The 22,380-nt window shown below is 41.7% G+C and overlaps 1 protein-coding gene across 4 annotated transcripts in view; it reads left to right on the forward strand.

Annotated features, from left to right (window-relative positions):
- Positions 1-22,380, forward strand: part of ttll5 (tubulin tyrosine ligase-like family, member 5) — a 54,989-nt gene that overhangs the window by 23,474 nt on the left and 9,135 nt on the right. For all 4 annotated transcript variants that reach the window (XM_042218228.1, XM_042218230.1, XM_042218227.1 and 1 more), the window contains exons 20-31: positions 337-399; positions 932-1,080; positions 1,371-1,617; positions 2,526-2,643; positions 3,062-3,208; positions 3,344-3,435; positions 3,523-3,671; positions 3,949-4,512; positions 4,599-4,786; positions 6,667-6,794; positions 14,621-14,810; positions 18,454-18,656. In XM_042218228.1, coding sequence (XP_042074162.1) covers positions 337-399; positions 932-1,080; positions 1,371-1,617; positions 2,526-2,643; positions 3,062-3,208; positions 3,344-3,435; positions 3,523-3,671; positions 3,949-4,512; positions 4,599-4,786; positions 6,667-6,794; positions 14,621-14,810; positions 18,454-18,656 — 2,238 coding nt within the window. The remainder of the gene's footprint in view (positions 1-336; positions 400-931; positions 1,081-1,370; positions 1,618-2,525; positions 2,644-3,061; positions 3,209-3,343; positions 3,436-3,522; positions 3,672-3,948; positions 4,513-4,598; positions 4,787-6,666; positions 6,795-14,620; positions 14,811-18,453; positions 18,657-22,380) is intronic.

Consider the following 22,380-nt stretch of genomic DNA (forward strand, 5'->3'; position numbering starts at 1 on the left):
ATGTTCCAAAAAAAATGATCCCACAGTGACTTTATATTAAAATGCTATTAAACTCCTATTAAGAGAGGAAATCCATCATTGTGCTTAAAATTTATATTCCTATATGAGGATTAGTTGCATAATTAAACCTCCGTTAGCAGCAGGGTATTTTGTGGCATTTTTAAAAGCGTTTTATTGAGCGGTCTGGGGAGCTATTGGTGCAGTTAATACCCGTTCCTTCCACAGGATCACAGAAGTCTCATTTTTAACACATTTGCCACAAATAAAGACGCCGGAGCTCACTGGGGCCCCTGCCTTTATGATTATTGTAATTTGCTTATTATCTTCTTCTCTCAGAGGATATCTTGAGTCCAAGACATCAATGAACTTCGTGTTGGCGAACAGACTTTTCCATGGAAGGTAAGCATTTCCATTGTGGTCGGGATGGGAAATAAATCTCTCCATCAGTTTGTGGAAATGGTGGGATTGTAACGTGGCATTTGTTTGGTGTTTTGACTGGATAGGTGAGACGAACAGCTGAATAGATGACACACAGTCAGCTTTTCCAGCACGCGCCTGTGTCTATGTGGCATTGTGGCATCGATTCGGGGGCAGGAAGGGAAAGATAGTCACAGATGAATTGTGCCGTTTTATTGAACCGCATTTTTGTTATTGTAGTACAACGTTCATTTAGGTTATTTGAATCTGCGCAGGCTTTCAAAATTTAACCACAGGTTTGACTGTATTGACTGGAGATTTGTCCCCCGACTAAGCTAAGATTTTCCATATTCACTAGGTAGTGAGTTCAGGGAGATGGTTGCTGCTGCAGTACCTAACTTAAAGTTGAAATTTACAGCTGTTTCTCTGCTTTATACTTGTTGATAATATCCATATAAATCATTATTCTTGTTGTTATTATCATTGCGTTGACACGTCTTGCTCTGCCTCGCAGGAATGTGAATGGGAATGTGCAGCTGCAGGTGGACGTGGTCCATGGCTGTCACGTTGTCCAGTATGAGAGGAAGCTGCTGTCTCTGGAGGCACGAAAGAGGAGACAGCGCCACCTGACTCATGGCTCTGCTGCAAGGAAGAAAAAATCGGGTAAACTCAATGTGTTCTTTCTTTTTTTTTTCCTTCAGTTTGAAATAACTTTTTTTTTCCAAAACTAGGAAGAGTGTAGCTAAGTAGAACAACATCTCACGCTAATGCACTTTTGGTTCCAATAAATAACTCCCCTGTGTCACGGTAAGGTTGGCCAAATATGACTCTGTATGAGTTCATTTCATTGCAGCAACAATAAAAAGCCTATTTTGAGTGCATGTGTGTATTTTATCCCAAATGCCAGTGATGCAACTGACATTTGTCTTTTCTTGCTGTGTTGCATACCTCAGGGAAGGAATCCAAGGCCTCCCTGACTGAGAACAGCAGTCAGGAGGGAGAGGAGTGTGCTCAGGAGGAGGTGAAACAAGTTCTTGAGCCAGTTTCACACAAGGCTTTGGTAGCAGAGCAAAGAAAACAAGTGGCCACACCACTGGAGCGATGCCACAGTAAGGCTCAGTCCAGCTCAGAGGCAGCCGTGCACAATGCCAGCCCTACAGTCAACCTGCTCAACATCCTTCAACAGGGCTGGGAACTCAGGTCAGTTTGCATTCTGGGCTGCTGCTCCCATTCGTCCTCATTGAGTAAGGAATACTGTGAAGTTGCAGGTAGAAACGAGGACGAACATTTACACGTGTTGATGTTTTAATTCCTCTCACTACCTCTGACTGGCTGGGCCTCAACGAAAGTCAGTGTTATTCTTGTACGCCATTGAGTCCAGACATAATAGTTTACTTTTTAACTTTTTCTGCTTTGATGAAAACACAGTTTTAACTTAGATTGAAGCACATGGCACTTCAGTAAAAGGGGGCATGAAAAAGTGTTGAGGTACATGATGGGTCTGCAGAAGGTCCCGCAATTTAAGTAGTTTGTGACCGTCTAGTAAATAAACGTTGGTTTATTAGCACAGGCAGTAGCTTTCCTTTTCCTGAGCTACAAGTAAACAGTCATTGTTTGAAAATGGTATAAAAGCAGATGTAAAGGGTTCAAAATTTGCTGAGGATCAAGACACTCACTTTTCTTTAAATAAAGACACGCAGATACAATATGCTTTCACCACTGTACTTAGACTCAACAAAGGCTGCAGTCTCCTGTCATTTCAAACGTGTGCCTGAAATTATAATTTCAGGAAGAATTACGATAACAAGTCTGAGTTTGTAGAAATTCCTTAGTGCTTGCCAGGACTGTGCACGAAGCTGGGAAATTATAGTATAGCATGTCTTTGTTTGTGTTTGACAGCTACAATGTTCTGGCAGTACTCTCTCCAGGTTCACCTGGGCCACGAAGACAGTTTGTCATTTTGATACTGATACAGACAAGATGCACTGTGTTCCAACAGCATTCTGTTATCAGCTATTGTTGCATATTTCTATTTTTCATTGCTTTATATTTGCTTTGCCTTTGATGCTTTTTCCTCTCTCTTTTCTGCTTTTACCTCTCCTCTTCAGCAAAATGCAGGCTCGTATTGCTTTCTCCTCTTACCTGCAGCGAGTCCAGCAAAGACTGTTAGCAGAAAGCAGAGACAACACCATCTCAGCTTGGCCCGACAATGGCAACGATCAAATGGTACAGCTATAGCATTTTTTTTTTAACTCCTTGTAAAAAATGAAAGCAATCGAACACTCTGTAACTTTGTTTTCTCTGTATGTATGTGTGCATGTCAGTTTCCCTTATTATTCCTCTGTTACTCATCTGCACCGTGGAAATCTGCACGTGGCATTTGTAGCCACATAGAAGGAAAACGTGGACTCTGTAAAAGAGAGTCTGTTTGGAAAGTCTGCATTGTAATGGCATACATCATCATCATCATCAGCAACCTCAAAAAACTTGAGGAAAATCAGTGTAAAATCGTGCCTATCTCTGATCTTTAAATTCAAAAGTGTTTTAAAGTGAGTCAGACCCAGAGTTAAGACGACAGAGACGGCTCAGTGAATCAGTGATTCGGGAAACTGATGATAAAAGTTTTTTTTCTTTGTCTTTACAGGAGCTAGTGATTCGCTTTCTGAGAAAAGCAGCCAGTAACCTTCAACAAGACATAAAGGTAGTCTTGCCCAGTCGGCAGTTACCACTCCAAGACCGCAGACGCATCCTGTCCCATCAGTTAGGGGAGTTTATCCACTGTTATAACAAGGTACCCCTTCCCAGACTGTAGAGTCATTGCAGAATTACAATTCAGAGAGGTGCTTGAAACACAAAGGACATTGAGCTGTTTATTTCCAACAGTCAAAGTACATCTGCAGGTCTGTTCTTTTCTCTATGTTCCCAGGAAACTGAACATATGGTGAAAAAACAGGAGATCAGTAAAGAGGAGCGTTGTGTTAATCCTAAAGTGTTTCAAGAGTACATCAGTGCAGCCAGGTTAGTGATTTGGCTCAACTTTTTTGAGCCAAGTTTTCTGCTACACACATTTATTTCATGTCTTTTTTCTTCTTCTTGAACTAACAGTGAAAACGACCTGGAGGAAGTACTGACATTCTACACGCAGAAAAATAAATCGGCCACCGTCTTCCTAGGAACAAAAGTCAGAGGCATTAAGAAAGATGTTCGTGAAGCAAATGCCTCAAGAGATTCAGGAAACTGTGATAATTCTAAATGTGAGTTTCTTGTTTCTTTTCCCATGTATGCTTTTTGTTTTTTCTACTGTACATCTGGTTCATGTTTTAATTTTTTATCATTCAAGCATAGTAAACAGGAACTGTTTAGATTTGTGAATCTAGAACAGTGAAAGGAAAAAAGATTGAGTCATCTGGGGTGAAGAAAAGGTCAGCTTCAAATGATTAGAACTTACTGCGGGAAAACAAATGTGTGTCAGAGCTGAGGAATGACTAACTGATGATAAAGGAGCTCTGGCTTATTTCCTCCTTTGAACAGCTTTGGCCGTGGAAGCGGATTCAGAGTTGTCGCTCCTAACAGGGAAAGTCAGCTCCGACTCAGACAATAAGGCCACTGATGGTCAGCCTTCTTTTTGTTTGCTGACTGAAGACATACAGGCTGAAGTAAGAATGGTAAAAACCCAGCCAGAAGTCCAGTCGACTCAACACCGCTCCAGTTTTCCTGTGACCTTGGACTGCGTGCACAATCATCTGCAGCACTGCTCTCCTGCATCCCTGCCTCTTCACTGTCCACCGCCGCCTCCACCTCCTCAGCCACCATCTTATGCACAGTCCTTGGCAAAGTCTCACCTCTGCCATTCTGAGAGTCTTTCTGACCCTCCCGCATACACCTCTGCCCATGTGGTCACACAACCTCCAAGGGTCCTGTGGACGGCTGCGCCCACGGGCTCAAACGCAGCGACTACAGGGCCATCAACACAGGTGCTCAGAAGAATTCAGTCCTTTACCTCATCCATGGCTGGCTCTGCAGCGGCCTCGTCCGTTCCAAGTGCCACACACATCTATAGCCAGAAGCTCTCTAGACCCACATCTGCAGGCCAAGGTAATCTTTCCTGCACGGCGTGCTGGTGTTTCAAATCAAATTCACAAAGATGTTCTCACCTTTTCCTTTTTGTTTTTCTTTCTCAGTGATCAGGAGGAGCACTTCCAGTAAGCTCAAGTCAAACTCAGTGGGAGCTTTCAGGGAGTTGAGCACTCTGACCGCTCAGGCCCAGTCCAACCAGCAGGCCTTCATCTCAGCCCTGCAGAAACTGGCAGACAAGCAGGTTGCTCACCACTATGCCAGCTCCAGTCACATCAACCTGCTGACACAACATGTAAGTTTATTATGCTCTCAGCTTCTGCAGCCCTGTGACTCAACAGCTACAACTACTTTGAGTAAGAAACTATGTTGAGTTATTAAGCAACTGTAAACTGATCTGTGTAATGGTTCATGTAAGGAAGAAGAATCTGGCCTCTCTGCAGTAGTCCTCTCACTGTGAGGTCTTTGATATTTCTCTTTGTTGATGTGTAAACCTGGCTCAGGCCCCACGCTGATCGGCGGCATCTAACTGCTTATTCATTCAGCAGACCTGTTGGAGCCCGAGGGTCTGCACCTTCCTTCTTCAGCCTTCAGCTCGCCTGCAGTCTGCGGGCTGGGGTTGGTATGGGGGTGGGTCTAGGAACTGGAGTTTGAAGCTGGCCGGCCCAAACAGTGGTGAGCAGCGTCAGCCCCTCAGCTCTGTGTGAGGTCTCATTATCAGAAGCACCATGGGGGAGTGATTTCTGTTGATACTTAACAAGCAGCCACCTTTTTTTTTCTTCTTTTTTTGTGGTAATTGATGCTTATAAATCAAGGAATGTGGCAAATTGGCACCAAGCAGGGGAGTGGCAACTTAGTTGTCTCTATCACCACCTTGTCCCATATTTCCCAAAGGTTTGCCCTTCAGCTTTGGGAGCCCATCAACCTTTCATTCTTCCTCCTGTTCCTTTGCCTCCTCTTCTGCATCGCTGGATTATTTATTTATTTTCGGTCAGATTTTTGCGATGGCACCAGACCACACAGGCGGCAGTTTTATGGCTTCCTTATGACTGTATATTATTCTGTCTATCTGAAAGGTGTTTGCTGTATTTCCTGTCGGTAGTTAATCCTCAACATGGCAGCAGCTTATTTTTCAGAGTAAAGTAGTTCAGTGTTTTGCACTTAAAGGCTTAGAGTACATTTACTTTTTGCTTTTTTTTTCCAGGACTGAGATTTGAAGTCATTAAATCACTTGCTGGACTAAATGGAGAACTTTGTAAACATGAACAACACCCTGTTGCACAGTTGACTCCGTAATTACTCACTCTCATGCTAGGGCACATATACAAAACAGAAACTGAAATTGAGTAAAGCCAGACATGCTGAACATCAATGAAGTGAATATACTCCTGGGCTGTGATATATTGATGGGCATATATGTGCATACACAGCTTGTGCCTTGAGTGAAAAGATTTCTTTTGACAGATCTATACTCCCATTTTGGTCTCTTGACATGTTATATTACATGTTCTCCAAAGGTTGTTTTAATTTCTGCAGATTATATTAAACACTTTATAAAAAAATATGACCGGTCTACCTTAATAAACCCCAATAAACCAGAGCTGTAGCTATGTAACAAAACGCCAACACACTCTTTATTAATGCCATGCAAGGCCCAGCAGCTTCAGTTTTTTCCCCATTGGTCCTTTAGTGCACAGAAGGAAATAAAGTAAATAAAGCACCGCAGCGTTATGTTTAATTCTCCCACCAGATTTCATCGAGCATCATTCCCAGGCTAGCACAGAGCAGTACTGGGGCGCTTTTGCCACACAAGTGCTGATGTGGTTGCAAACACTGTTGGCCTGGAAAGTCATGATAGCTGATTCTGTTGAGGATGCAGGAGGGGGAGGGGACCGCTTAGATTTAGTGCTGAGCGGAGACTGGCTGCGCCATGTGCTGTGTGTACATTTCACACAGCCCCCAGATACGAAAGATGGAGGTGATTGGCGTATGAAGAAACACAATGTTCCACCTAATCTTATTCATCACTTCTCTGTATTTAGACATGGGATCACTATTAGCGAGATGTTTGTTTGTACTTATGCAGAAAGTGCGGTTACAAGTACATTATGCTTGTAAAATGCAATCAAGATGAATCCTCCCTTCAAGTTTTTAAGCCTTCCTCTCTGCCCACAGTTGACCAACCTGAACCTGGCGAACAAGATGCTGAGCAGAGAGAGCTTCACACTGAACCCTAAAGCTGCTACAATCCAAGGACCAGTGAGAGCTGTTCACCCTGAAACAGATCTACCGAACAGCACTGGGTGAGTCCAAGGAAGTATAACTTACAATAATCTCCCCTTGGAATAATGGTTTGGATCCAACATGAGTTCTCAACAAACAACTCTTAAAATCCAGATATCCGAGATGCTTTCTACTGCATTGTAAAGTCTGTATATGCACAGAATGTAAGCATAAATAAAGTCCCAGTACAGCAAAGGCCTGAAGCTAATTTAAGATGACCAGTAGATGGACAGCTGTATGGTTTCAACTTTGGGCATAAAACACTTGAGACAGCGTCAAACATGTAAGTAAAGTAACATTCACCAAAACCCTGACAGTGAAGCAGAAGAGGAGGTGAAGGAACAGGAGGAAGAACGAAAGGCTGATGGGCTCCCAAAGCTGAAGGCCAAACCTTTGGTGCACAGCGACTGGAATTTCATTTTAATACGACTCTGTTCTTTAAAAGAAAAATTGGTTTAGCCACATCTGAAAATTGCATTTGTTGGATATAGATGCACTGGAAAGCACACTTTATTTACATTTACTCTTCAGAATTGCCTCTCTGTTAGCTCGCTTTTGCATTTAGCACATATGGTGTCTCTGCTACTTTGCAAAAGCTTCAGTGCCTCTTCTGGTCAAGTTTCAGCATTGTGCTCATGTGTACTATTTATTTGCTCTCCCCTGAGGCAGCAGACACAGATTAGTGCATTACAGTCTCAATGGGGTTCACTGCCAAGGTAAACAGCGTGTCCTTCCTTTGACAGACTTAAGTTTGAGATGTGCACAGATGTTGGAGTCAGGACACACAGAATCTAAGAATGCCTGAAGCATTCAAATTAATGTTTAACTTTCATGAATATTCTTTGCTATTCTCAAGATTAATGTTTGTAAAAGCTTCAGAAAAGCTGTTCAGTGTGACTCCCTTTGGCTAAACTACTGTCTTGGGGATTGTCTGCATAATCACTTTTATGCTATAATTACTATAAGTACTGTGCTTCAGTGTAGTATATACAGTAAGTATAAAGCCTGTTTGGTGAGGCTCATTACATTCTAAAGACTTTTTAAAGGCTTCTGACAATTTATTAGATTAAAGAAGTTTGTCTCTGGAAAGGGAATGAGAATTTCCAACACCCCTTTGGGCAGACTAGTTTATCTGCAGGCAGGGAATTGGGTCTTTTGTTCCCCTTTTTAGCTGTGCTCCGTGGACATAAGTAGTTGTAGAATTGGCTGCTGAGTGTCGGCGTTATGTGAAGCACGCTGGCAGCTGAAAGCGTTCTGTTGGAGCGGTGCTGGAGGCAGTGGTACAATGTCAACACCCACAAAGTCTGTCTACTCAAGGCTCTCGCCTCAGTACCCACTGAAATTCCTCCTTCTTCACCCCGGCTCACTGCGCTGAGAATAGGAGGAAGGAAAGAGAAGGAAAATGATCGCATCATCATGGCTTATGGCACCAGACCAGGATTATAAACCTATAGGCAAAGAGGGGAAACCTTAAGTGTGTCATCTTCTTCTTTTATTTGCTTATGTGTGAGTGGCAGTGTCTCAGACTGCTTGGCCCTGATTTTGGACTCTGTTTTTCCAGTCCTGCCCTTCCTTATGTATGGAGCTGTCAGGGAATTCCTGGAATGTCTGGCCTTTTCCCTTTTAAAAATGTTTTTATTCCCACAAACTAAAAAGAGACTATTAATAGCTTATATCATTTGTACAGATAGATTCATAACAGAAATCACGCTTTGAGCGATGCAGTCCTCTGACGGATCAGAGTTACAGTGTGATTTCAGACATTGCATTTGCTTTTCCATATCATGTTTAAACACTTCATTCATCAGAAAATAAACTGGCCCACGATGCTCTTGCAAAAGAGATTCTAAGATTTAAAAATGTTTGTTCAGGTTTGCCTTTCAGCTATTCACATTTCAGAATTATACTTTCACAAATCTAAAGAGGGAATATAAATTAGCGTTTTCTTGCAATACAAAAAGGTCTTGAGGGCCCCGGAACACCGAGCCCTTGGTTAGGAATTATCTTTAATAAGATATTAGGATAAAATGTCTTGATTTCATCCCGACTCTGTTTCTTAAAACACAGAATTTCCTGAGCCCCCTCCCCCCTACGTTCGGGCTCATGGCTTGTGCCAAACATACTGAAACTGTTAAGCGCACTGGCTCTTAAAGCAACCACAGGGGTGAAGTATGATGGGTTTCAAAGTGTAGCATGGCTCTTTGAAGTGCTGCTGCCAGGATCTGCCAGGTATGCTGCATCAGCACTCTTAGAGCTCCTGCCTAAATTCAGTGTGCTGACAGTCAGGGGGCTTTGAACCCATACGGCCCATCTTCATATACTTATGGGGTAAGTTGGTGATCTCTTCCGGTGTTGGAGCTCCTGGTACATTTATGATCATTTCCATTCAGTGTACCTTTAAATTGAGGTATTGGATTACTTTGAAATACTTGACACCTTTTACTTTGTTTAAAAGTATTTTCTGTTACTTAAGTTTGCTAATACCGCTTGTGGTCTGAGTTTGCACTGGACCTCCATGTGGTCATGTATTATTATTAAGTCAGCAGCTGGTCATGGTTGGTTCTCACCATTTGTGTTTGTTATGTGAATAGTTATTGCTGTCTTATTACCAGAGCCGCAAACGTTCCTCTCTGTTTTCTTCCCCTCTACGTTCATACCAGCTTTGTGTTATGAGAAATGCCACAACCCTGCTTACACAAGGTATTTTTAGTCCTGTTCAATACTTTGTTAGATTGGTGTTTTACTTGGTTGAATTTTCTAGAGGCGAATGATTCCAAAGGGTTTTAAGGCGGTCCATTTTCTAAACCAACAGCTCGAGTAATCAGAAAAACGCTGGTGAAAATGTAAAAATTCTTTGATGGGGGACAGATTCCCACAAAATTGGTCTGATGTCTCTCTTCCTTTGAATTTAAAAGGAGAGATGTTTTTATTCACGTTGATTGAAACCAGATGTGGCAATGGGAAGGCAAACCGTTAAGGTAAGAACAAGTGAAATTCCAGGGAACAGATTTAGTCATTCAGCAGAAACATACACCTTTAAAGCAGTTTTCATTCCCACAGTGTGCAATATGGTTATATGTACTGTATATAATCTGCTTTATGGAGCTGACAAATGTGTGACCGTGAATTAGGGTTGGGTTGCACCAGCTATTTTTAAATCCATTGCAGGTTTGTGTGTAAAGCCCTTACTATTCATCTTAGGATCACTAGCAAGTATGAAGTTACTGCTCAAAATTTAACCTTTAAAGCTGGTAAATACTTCATATTCTTAGAACTACTGTCAACAATGTAAACAGGACATGCAATACAAAGCACTGATTTTAATATAATTTCTAAATAACATATATGTGTTTGAGTGTTTGTGTGTGTCCGTCCCTTGTCACAAGGACTTGCTGTAGCAGGTGGTTCCACATGTTTGATTTGGCCCTTCCTGACATAACTCCCGAGGGGATTTGTGTCTCAGGCTGGAATTCAACCAGTGACATTTTGCTTGCCAAGGGAATCTGTAAACTACGCTACTGAGTCACTAAAAACAAATAAACTAGTAGTAATTTCTAGATGTAAGTGTTAGTTTGTTTTACATTAGACATGCAGGGAAAACCTGCATGTAACCACAGCAATTTCCTAATGTTGTAAACCTGCTCAACATTTGGCAATAAAACCCTTTCTGATTCTGATTCTGATTCTGATTCTGATTCTGAAAAAATCTTTGTTGCGTGTGCAGGAAATGTTAATATCCATCGATGCATTGTAAAAATGTAATTTTATTATTGATTACAGCAGAAATTCCTTTGTCGTTAGAAAACAACTCTCTGAACTCGACTTTACAAAGAGAATCAATTGGCTGCTTCTCTTTGTTATCAATCATAGTAATCTGAAGGTCTTAAGTTTTTGGATTACTGTTAAGACAAAATCATATGTTTTTTTATTTATAAAATAAAAATAATAATTGTATTCATTACAAAATATGCAGGGAAATTCATCATGATAGTATTTTTGGTTATTATGAAACAGGAACATACTATTTCCATCAGGTAATATGTTGTGGTATCTTGGCCATCATATGTATGCTGCCATCAACCACTTTAGTTACAGTTTTCCTTTTGTCTTCAGATTTCTTCATGGCACAGATTTTACAAGCTGCTGGAAACATTCCTCAGAGATTTGGGTGTATGATAGCAGTTGGCTGCACATCCATGATGTGAATCTTCCATTTCACCATATCCCAAAGATGCTCTATTGGACTGAGATCTGGTGACTGTGGAGCACTTTTAAGACCAGTGAACACTGTCAAGTTCAGGAACTCATTTTGAGATTATTTAAGTTTTGTGACATGCCGTGTTATCCTGGTGGAAAGGACCATTAGAAGATGGGTCCAATGTGGTCATAAAGGGATGGAAACGGTCAGCAACAACACCCAGGTGGGCTGTGGAGTTTTAGAAAATGCTCAATTGCTCCAAAGGGGTTCAGAACCTATCCTCCACCGTATTACACCATCACCACCAGCAGCTTAAACCACTGATACAAGACGAGATGGATTTCATTTTTTTTTTTTTACATCAATTTCTGTTATATTGTTTTCAGTAATTCAGGTGACCCTTAACCTCCCTTAGTTACACTACAATAGGCATAAGCTGCTGGGGGCTGGAGTATCATGGGGCTTGACCTTATAATATAAAGCACTTTGAGGTAACCGTTGTTATGATTTGGCGCTATATACATAAAATTGATTGAATTTGACTCAGCCTTTAGTGTAAATGGTTATAATCCCTGTTTTGTTTTGTTTTTCATTTGTTTGTTTTTTTAATCCATTGATTTTACTTCTCCAGAACTGTTTTATAGCTTTCCTTTTTTTGATTTTCAAGTGAAGTTGTGTGAGTTTAAAACAGAAGTGTTTAAAAAGTAACCTATCATCCTACTTGGAAGAAAGCACTTGTAGTTTTCAGTACCCCACATTGCTCACCACTGCCCTAACGTAAGCCTCATCATCCCCGGCACTGCTGAACTCAGCAAATTGTATTTTAAGAACAGACCTACTTGGTGTCATGTTTTTGCAATAAAACACGATAAACAAACACTGATTAATGGTTGGAAATACCCCTACACTCTTGAGGCTGCTAATGTTTACACTGACCAGGCAGGGCTTTGAGATAATCTGGCATGATGTCATCTCAGACGGTACATTTTCCCACATTCACACTGAGTTAGATTGATGCCGCACATGTGCTCAACTCGCACGGCTGTGTTGTTCTACAGTAAGTTATATCAGCATATTAAAGGATGGCGAGCACAGCGGGGAGTAAGCTGACACCCACGAGCAGAGGTCCGGCAGTGAGGGAAGTCCCAGATAGCTGAAGCTCCACACATGTGCTGTGATGAGAAACTCAGATGTAAAACTATTCCGCTCACTCATTTAAGAAAAAATAAAAATCAGATTTTATTGGTTGCTGTTTTGGACAAAAGTGCTTCCTCCTGTTTTTAAAATTCATGGTCATCTGTAGTATTTTTTTTGTGTGGTGTTGTGTTGACAAGTTTCCCCCCGTCACCCCCCTCCCTTGTGAGGTTTTATAGCGACATTGTACTGAAGGAAAGCCTGTGCTTTTGACCTGAGACAGTCCATTTTAGACCATATGGTAATAAAATGGTAGCACTGAAGGTCCCCGCGGTCCAGTCTGCAAACTGCAGCCAAGTCAAAGGAAATCGCTGCTGTAAACAAAGAACAAGTTCTTGTTTTGTCTCCTGGTGATGTAGAATCTCTGGCCTTGCAAAGTTCACAGACGAGCCTTTGTTTCCAGGAGCAAAAAAAATAAAAATGTATTGGCCTTTGGTCACAGCAGTTGTTTTTGCAATATATGTGCTATTATGTGAACTGAGAAATGCATGGGCGGATAACATGTTCACATGAGTTTAAGATCCCTTGTGTCTTGGCCACACAGGGAAGGAATTTTTTTTTTTTTACATTTTAGCAACACAAGATTATTATCCCACACTATGCATTGTTGTTCAAGATTAATTGAATTCTAATTTTAGCACTTATCATAGTTTGGTCCTAAAAATATTGTAGCTATTGTGAATCTAAGTGTGCAGTGTTTTCTTTAACTGTAGACCAATAGACAAATGTTATTGCATGTGGGAGGAATTTCCAAGAGCTTTTTTGTCATTAAGACCTCCAGGGATCCCATTTCTTTAGCTGTACGCATATCTCTTTCTCTTTTTTCCCCTTTTATATTTTTCCTCGCAGCTCCCAATAGTGCTCTTTTATGGCATTATTTTTGGCTGAGGTGGTGTATATATACAACAGCACACCAGACTCCACAGACTCGATTTAAGCATGTCTGAAGGCTGAGGCTGGTCACTTCATTGCTTTAACAGTGGTCAAAAATGGTTGAAAAAAAAAAACTGAAACAGGCTTAGGCCTAATGACAGATAATCCAGTTACAAACTTGTGGAGCTCGTCAAAAGGTTTGCTTTCCAGGTTGTGGTTTTGTGATGTGGATGGAACGTGAAGCGAGGAGGAAAAGTTTTTAGTTCAGCCTGTGTTTGCCACAGGCTTGCCCTCTGCTTTCACTCTGATTTGCACACTTTGATTTGAGGCTCTGTGGGCACAGCGGCCACTGGTTAGGATGTTGTGAGATGTCTTGTTGTTTCACTTTTTACTGGTGGTCTTGCATCTCAACATGGAGTTTATAGCTATTGTCACATCTGCCTGGAATGCATGGTAAAATAACTGACGAGGTAGCAGTGAGTAAATATATTAAGCTATTTGTGGACTCATCCTTTGTTGTTGTGTAACAAAGCACGAGTTATAGTAGAGTAGTAACATCTGTGTTTCAAGCAAGCATTTCCTTATTTTCTGTCATATATATTAAACAACAGTGGATGGCTTGAATCACACCAAGGCTTGAATGTGTGTTCTTCAAATGGCATGCAATTGCTAGGGTGAAATTGGTTGCAAAGTTATATACAGTGCTGCACTAATAAAATACCTTGTAATTGGTTTGGTTGCTAGCTGGTAGCCATGGTGGCCCCTCAAACTGCTTGCCAAGCAGCTGTAAAAATGTAAACATTGTGACATAAAACAGAAACACCGATCGACTGCCTTCAAATGAATAATTGGTTGGGAAGGCATTACTTTTATTTTGAAGGTGAGCGTTCTCTGTTTGTTGTTTGCATTGCACCTTTTCACATTTCAGTTTTGACGGTTAATGGTTAGTAAAGAGAGTAAATGGTGAGTGTTTGCAGACAAGTTGTCATCTTCCTCGCAAACTACAGGCAACCTTAGAAACCTTCTAGATCTTCTAGACTGCATCTGATCTCACCTGGTGACCAGTTAGGGAATAATATTTTACTCTAGCAATCAGCGGTTACTAGGGGGTCACCAACAGGTCTCTAGGCCTGTGAAACTGAGGCCTGGACATGGTCAAAGTTTCAAATAATGATGTCAGTGTATGCATAGGTAACCCCTGTGAGTCAAAATGTCAGGATTCAGGCTACTCTAAATCCTTGGTATCGAAGAGTGTTTCCTGTCTTGGATCTGCACGCTGTCAAAGAGACTGGATGTCATAGACAGAAAGCTCTAGCCGTGAGCACGACAGCCCCACCCATCTGCTGTTTACAAGGGGTAGCCAGCCAGTCGAAAGTTGATCTAAAGAGAGCGAAGCTAAAACTGTTTGTTTGTATTCTTGCCAGAAAATGTCTTTAAAGAACACTCTATTTTTCTTTACTGAGGTTTTTGGGGTGCAAATGTCACTGATATGCAATTCAGAAGAAAGAGTGACTTTGTTTTTTTGTTGGTTTGAAGTATCTTACTTTTTCACCCTGTGTATCTGTGTCACTTCTCTCTAAGCCACAGGCCGCTAAAGGAAGAGGACTGGCAGATGCACAATGACTACAGCCTGGTGAGAGGGGTGACACCCAAGCAGCACTACCAGCCCACCCAAGGGAGCTACCAGCTTCAGTTTGCTATTCAGCAGTTGCAGCAACAGAGACTTAAGGCTCATCATCAATTTCTGGACCAGACCCGCTGCGGACATCAGGTAAGATGTATCATTTTCTTAGTAAAGAAAGTTTGTTTTCATTTAGCATCTTGGATGCTAAACAAGTGCACTGCTCATTTTTCCATTGGTAGTATTTGCATTTCTATTTTTTCTTCTTTTTTTAAAAAATAAAAATAGCACAGACACTTGTCTGTTAACACAATAAGATTATTTTTCAGATTCTTTTCTTTGTTGGTTTTCAGTAATGGCACCATGTAAAACTTAACCTTAAGAACTTTTAACCCATAAAAACCTCAATATTTGTGTCTGTATAATTTATGTCCTTACCTAAGCTCTGCACTTTGCAAAATAGTGCAAAATGCACCCACGTTAAGAGAAGAGCTTCCATGTTAGCCTCTGGAGAGCTATTTAGAGGTTCGCCTTCCAAACTGTCTAATAAAACAGTGTTTGGTGGAGACAGTAGCTTAATTCTAAAGACCAAAATGGAACAACTCTCTCCAATATCACATCATTTGAGTGAATGACTCTACTAGGCATATGGGAAGGTGAGTAGACAAGAAATTCTACTCTTGAGGGTACCAGCAAATCTTGACTTTTCAAATAGCTCCATTAGTTTTCCTATTTTAAGACAAATAAATTCGGAATATGATTTTCTTAGCAGTAGAAATGTAGCGGCAAAAACCTTTTAGTTATGGCTAACAAGCCGTGACAGATGTGATTTGGCTGTTTTTACAGGGAGATTAGAAAGTTAGAAAGGCCTTAGCGTAGGAGTTTTTTGTTTTTCTTTGTTTTGTTTTTTTTAATGTGTAGACTAAAAAAGAGTGGCTCTCGCTTTTAGCGCAGTGACTTTGAAAGGAGATCTCACCAAGAAGGAGGATGTATGTTTCCATTTTCCAGAGGATTTGGTGGACTGAATCTATGGATTGAGAGAAATGGAGACAGGACAGTGCCATGGGACAGCTTAAAGGCTGGAATGACTGGATGCGCCCAATTTTTTCCGAGTACTGGAGTTGGCCTCACGTCATTGTTTCTCATCTTGGTTGGAAGTTAATTAATGCAATTGAGGTGATATTTCTTTTGGCTTGGTCGGCAGCCTTACGTAAGGCACTTTATGATTCATCTCTTCTCGTACTTTAAACACATTTAACCACGTTTGTCTTATCTGTGACATGCTCCACCATAATTCAGCTATATAGCGGCATGAATATGTCTTACAATTTCAAATCCCTTGTGCCATTAAGGACTTTATGTGTACAGAGCAGTACAAAGAGTCAGAAGACAGAGCTTTTTTGTTGTTCACCCTCTTAAACTGAGGTAATAGGAAGGCTGACTCTAGATATGGTTGTCTCACCATCAAGTCAGGCAACCCTCCCTAAAATCTTGGCTATCCCATCCCATTCATTCCCTTCTCCCCAGCTGTCATGGCAATGTGTGCCACTGCTTAGCTCTTAGGCAAAATCGTTTTGCATGGTAGAGACCTTAATCTGCCAAGGAATTTGTCAGTGACTTGATTTCATTCTTTAGTGCCATTAGATAGGGGTTTTGATCTTTTTGATACAAATGTATTTTATCTCAAATTCTTGGATTTCCTGGCCTTGGGAGAAAGTTACCAACACTTTTTGATAATATAAATACACAAAAGGATGTTCTTAGTCGAATGTGGGTGCTCGTGTGCATACACGTTCTTCAGTGTGAGAGAAAGAGACAGGGGTCTGTTCCGGCACTCCAGTCCACGTTCCAGTTACTGGGTGCAGACTGCACGGCTCCTCCACAGGATTGGCCCGGGGCCACCTGGCAGCCAAAGAAAGGTGCCCTTCCTGGCCCCGCTCAAGCTGAATTGTGGCCATAGGCCTTGCAACCAGGAAACTTAGCTTCTCATTTATCAACACAGAAATTACATCAGATATTCCCCGTCACCCTGCCGGCCCTTTGAACGGCCACACTGTGAAACTGGAAAACCATTAGCTCGTTAGATAGCCGTATAAAGCTGCAGAGAAAATAGCGTGGACGTGAGATGTGGAAGGAATGTATGCGAGCATTCCCCGGCATTGCAAGGACAGAATGAAATGTGGCTCTAAAATATTATGTCAGAAAGACAACAGCATTTTCCCTCTTCACAAGCCTTTGAAGAGATCTTGTATAAACAAATAAATAATGTGAAGAATTTGCTTTTCACTGGAGCCAGCTGCGAAAAAATGTCGAGCTTGTTTTGATACCGGATGGCATTTCATTAATATCTGCACTAATTTATGTCAGGCACTTTGATATTTCACCTTAATGACCAAAGGCCACATTTTTTTCCATGACTCACCCATTCCAAATTTGCTCCAACTTCCTTAGGCCTTTTTTGGGAGGGAGTTAGATTTTTATTTTGTCCTAAACAGTTCACTACACACATGTGAGGAACAATCTGCATGTCAGTGTGTGGCACATTTAACCAACCGAGGGAGAGTTGTTTTTCTTTTACTTGGCCTTTTGAATTTTGTGATGAAGCAAATGGCCCAACAGTGATCTACCGCTACATGCCAAACAATTAAAATGAAACGTTTATTAAGGTTAAAATAAACAGGGAGAAAAGGCTGAGATATTTTAAATTACACAAGAGGTGGACTGAACATCAGCGGCAACACGTCTGATGAATGATGGAATGAGGATTCGAGGTCAGGAGAGATGTACTACAGTGATTGTCTATAGCCGTCTGTAAAACACAGCAGAGGCTCTGTCTTGGTTTTGTGGCTCCATTACACCCATTGGTGTTGGAGATTTTGTCAAAACTGACTACAAGGACTACATTTAAACATGTTAAAGAATGAAGGCAGTCTTACCAAATATTGATGTTCAAGCTTGTTAGAATTGAATCTGTTTTTACATCGCCTCTGTCAGTGCGCCTCAGGGCAGCTGTGGCTACAATGTAGCTGCCATCGCCAGTGTGTGAATGTGTGTGTGAGTGGGTGGATGACTGAATGTCGTGTGAAGCGCTTTGGGGTCCTTAGGGACTAGAAAAGCGCTATACAAATGCAGGCCATTTACCATTATACATTATATTATATATGTGTATAACATGTAAGTTTACACATGTTTCAATAAATCACTGCACCCATTTCTCAGTTTCAAATGAGAGGTGGCTCAGTACATGAGGGAACATACTGTATATGTTTTGTTTCTTTTGCAGCTTTGTATACAGCCTGCGGTTGTACACAGTTAATGTCTTGACCAAGTATGTTTCAAATTACACATCAAATTTGAAACTTTGAAACTGGATTTATATTTCAGTTAAGATCTTTGTAACATGTTTATGTTCTCTCAAAAGCTGAGTTTTACAAAAGCTTGCTCGTTCATACAGGCTTGTATTTTAGGGTTAGTAATCACTCCACAGCCACCATCACTGGTCCAGTATCATTTTAAACCATTGAAGCCACAACTGTATGTTCCATGTTAACCTCTTTCAGCTAGTTATTGAAAATCCTTTGAATTCCTTAAAGCAAACTATAATATCACTAGATTTACCAGTGAGTAGTCATCCTTTGTAGTTGCTCTTATTGTACTGTACTCTGCCCAAAGTTTAAATTAAAGGTCTCAAACCTCTTTGCTTTGTTGGTTAAGTTTCAAAGTAGCTTGATTATTGTAGTAGTTTGATATTGCCCATAAGTAACCGACTTTTGTTTTCTTTTTGGTTTCACAGGCTCAATTTCCAGACCAGACACCACATAGCCAGGCTCTCACAAAATCATCCAGCTGCCCTCCTTCCAGCTTTCACACTCTGCCCAATCAAAGCCATGGCCTAAGCCATGTCCAGACCTGTGTTAGCCCAGCTCTTGCTCCAAAGCCACCCAGCGGTGCCCGAGAGGGACAAGTCAGGAGAACGACTGCAAAGCGTCTCGTCAAGTAAGACAAATGTTGGCTCTGGATCACTCTATTTATTAACAATGCTCTATAACTGTCATATGTTAAGTTAAATGAAGCCAAGGTCATCTGAACCTCTACTGACATCACCCGACAGAGGTAAATGTCTGAATGTGAAGGTACGTCACAGCTGGACTGGTCATTAAATGATCGAGCGAGTGGGTGTCAGTGGTCCTGCCTACTGTCCGCTCTGCTCAGAAAGCTTCTTCACAGAAACTAAGTGCAGTATTTAACAGCAATGAAGAAGAGTGAAGCGGACTATCTCCATTTTTTTGCTACACATGAGAAAGGGCAAGATCGGACAACGTCCCAGCCTCCTTCGCCCTATTACACTTCCCATAGTTCATATGTGAAAACTGCTCATTTAATTTATCGCAGACAAAGTGCAGTGTGGTGGCAGGCCCTCCACCACCCACCCGCTTGTGGAATGAGACAGAGTTCATGGGATTGGTGAGCTCAACAGGACATGGCTAATGCTAATGAGAGTTCGAATATGCGTGTAGTGGAGTGCTCCCAGTCTTTTGGCCGCAGGGTGTATCTACCCGTTCAGTAAACAACCTCATCACAGGCCTGATTTCTGCCTGAACCGTAAACAAAACGTGGTTCAGTGAAAGGGCCTGGACTCGGAGCGCCGTTTAAATCCTGTTTGGTTTGGAGATAAGCTGAAGACTGCATAAGGAAAAATAAAAGGAAAGCAGTGAAGCCGGGCTGAACTGCCAGCTATTTTCCTCACTTATTTTATGACTTTATTACTGCAACATCTGGCAAAATTACCCAACAACAGCAAACCTTTGTGATCGGCGCTGACTGTTTGTTTAAAGTAGGTTGTTGCAGCGGTGAACTGCTCTTCACACTTATTTAATGTTTAAGAGGAAAGGATACCGCTGGACTGGAACACGGGCTGTTTTTGTAGTATTCCGGGTAAGCCCTTACAGTGTGTGAATTACCCCAGAGTCCCAACAGTGCATTTCTCTGTTTGACTTAATTCATTCATTGCAAGTTTGCAGGCCTGCTGATGCCGCAACCGAGCAGAGCCCTGGCTCTGCTGACGTGTTACATCCAGTCATCTGACTGGTCTGGACAAACTGTACCTGGCAAGAAAATAGTTAAGAGGGCAGTGCCGTGGTGTAGGGGTTGTATAGAATAGGTTAGTGAGGCCATGTAGGTGCCGTGTTTGCTCGTGTGTGTGCATGTGTGTCTTCCTGGCAGTGGTTGTGTTTACCCTCTGCATGTGGAATTCCTGAGCCCCCTCACACTCTTCTCTGTCCTGCATTTTTGCGGTCGACTAGTGTGACAGTGGAGAGTGTGGGAAAAACGGAAGCTTCAGGACCAAAAATGCGCTGATGGAAACAATGAAGAGAAAGAATAAAGAGAGGAGAAAAGAAAGAATGACAGAAGAGAAAAAAAAAAGGTTAACTCTGTCCAGGAGAACGGAGATGATTGTTTGCAGAAAACGGTGGGATAATAAGTTGCTTCCCTTTATTTCCAGCCCACATTTTAGGGGCAACTTAATACCCCTGTTATTGAGGCACATCTGAAACACATCCCAGTATAGGCTTAAGCCCCTCCAGCTTATAATAGTATCACTGTGCTGGATGTGTTCAAGCAGTTCAAGGTTATCCCCCTTGAACACCTTCCTCCAGCCAACTGTAAAACTGTTGTTCGATATAAACACACCAGCACTGGCTTTGGCTGGTTTCCCCACCGCTGATGATCATCGACAGCTTTTAGTTAAATCTATTGATCAGAATGAGATTTGCATTTTTGAACATTTGTGATCCAATTTGATCCAAACAAATAGTTTCCTTCAAGTAAAAGTTTATTGGGGTTGTTTTTTTGGTCCCAAAGTTGGAAATGTTATCCACCGAGCGGGCAAGGTGACTGTGTAAAGTCACTTTTAAGTAAAGCTGAACGGAGACTGGTGCACTCTCATGAATGACAGTGCCTTTGATTTTAAGCTCAGCTAACACACTTGAAGCAAATGTGCAGCTTGTTGGTATCACACTCAACAGGGCAGGGCTCTGTCTGCTCTATCAACATACCACAGCTGCCAACTCGAGGGGCTGCAAGAGCTCAAAGTGGTATGACTTCAGTGAAGGCTTTGAAAGGAGCAATTTGTAACACAAATAAATGAGCCTGTTTGGTATTTTGTTTGCAAGGTTTGGTTAGTCGCAGCTGTAACTACGGAAACCCAGGCTGTCGTGTGGCATTACTAATAGGGTGACAATTACAGCAGCACCATTAATGTCAGCCTAGCTGCTGCTTTCACTCCCTATTAATCAGCCACAACAGTAGTTATTTTCACGGGATACTGTATACACACAGAAGCTGCCAAACGTGTGTTTATGGTTAAACTTTATCCCCTTTGGTCAGTTTGAGTAACATTAAGTCACGCTAACTACCTGAGCGCACCGAAAAGTAAAGCCGCACATCTGCTGTGTTTACATAAGAACTTCAGCTCTGTGAGAATAGCGCGAAATTTTCGGCACTGGGTCATGTGTCATGTGCGCACACTGCAAGTTCAGAGTCGGTTCTCACCAGCAGTGTTTCTGGCTGCTGTCTGACTCTTGAAGTGACAGAGTGAGACTGTTGACAAAGAAAGTGATGTGAAGAACCCAGAGGTCAAGTTTTTGTTTTTTTCGCCCCCCTGAATATGAAAGGGGTTTCTTCCTGTCGAGTTATGCCTCGCTTAAAGTGGGCCAGTTCTATTTGTGGTTGTGTAATGGTATGAAAGAACAACTGTGCAGCCCCTTACAAGGAGGCAGTGTGTACCCTCATTACCTTATTAATGCTCTTTTGGCAAGCTGCTGTCCTGGGGCGAGAGGTTAATGCCAGCTAAGCTTTATTTATTGTTCCCTCTAAAAAATGCTTAGCAGATTTAATGTATAAGGTTGCAGACACGTCTGCTCCTGCTTTATGCTTCAGTAGCTCTTATAATGATTTTCTGTTTGAAAATGTTATGTTTGCAGCCGGATTATGTGAAAAGGGCAGTGTAATTCCTTGTTTACGGTCGTCAGACTGTATGTATGACGCATTGTAAGAATTCTGGGCTCTGCCTCTGTGTTCCTTTTCTCTCTGTAATCTTTGCTCATAGTCGACATAGTCCCTAATCACTACAGTGTTCTTGCCAGTGTGACAATCACATCACCAAGGACAAGGAGAAGGAATTTCTCCCCTTCGTGTCACAATAGCTCCTGTGAGGCACTCAGTAAACACTTAGCCTCACCAACCTCCAGTGACTGCACACAAAGAGCAACTGTTAGATGCTGACTTCACTTTTCTTATGACAGAAGGTGGCTTGTCAGGCATTTTATACACAAATGAGTCTTAAAAAGCAGAAAAGTGTCTTGGTTAGGATGACATGAGCTGCGAGGATCAGAACATGTAGCCTCTCTGACCAATAGATACTAATTAATTGTAGTTATTATGACATTTTATTTCATATATAGTATAGTATCAAGCGATATTAACGATTTGCAATCTATTGGTATCTGCTTTTCTAATAACCAATAAATGATGGTTAAAAAAGTAAAGAGGAGACAGGAGAAACACCCTTCAACTATATTATAAATGTTGGCATTGCATAGCTTGCAATCTGCAGCTTCCTTGTTGGAAACGCACTGCTTGGAATGCCACAACACAACCAGCTGATCTGAGCAGAGCCTGGCAGATCATACATGAGTACACAAATAATTACTCTTAAAAC

This window comes from Haplochromis burtoni, unplaced genomic scaffold (genome assembly GCF_018398535.1).
Source record: "Haplochromis burtoni strain Fernald_Lab_line unplaced genomic scaffold, NCSU_Asbu1 Contig_16, whole genome shotgun sequence".
NCBI lineage: Eukaryota > Metazoa > Chordata > Actinopteri > Cichliformes > Cichlidae > Haplochromis > Haplochromis burtoni.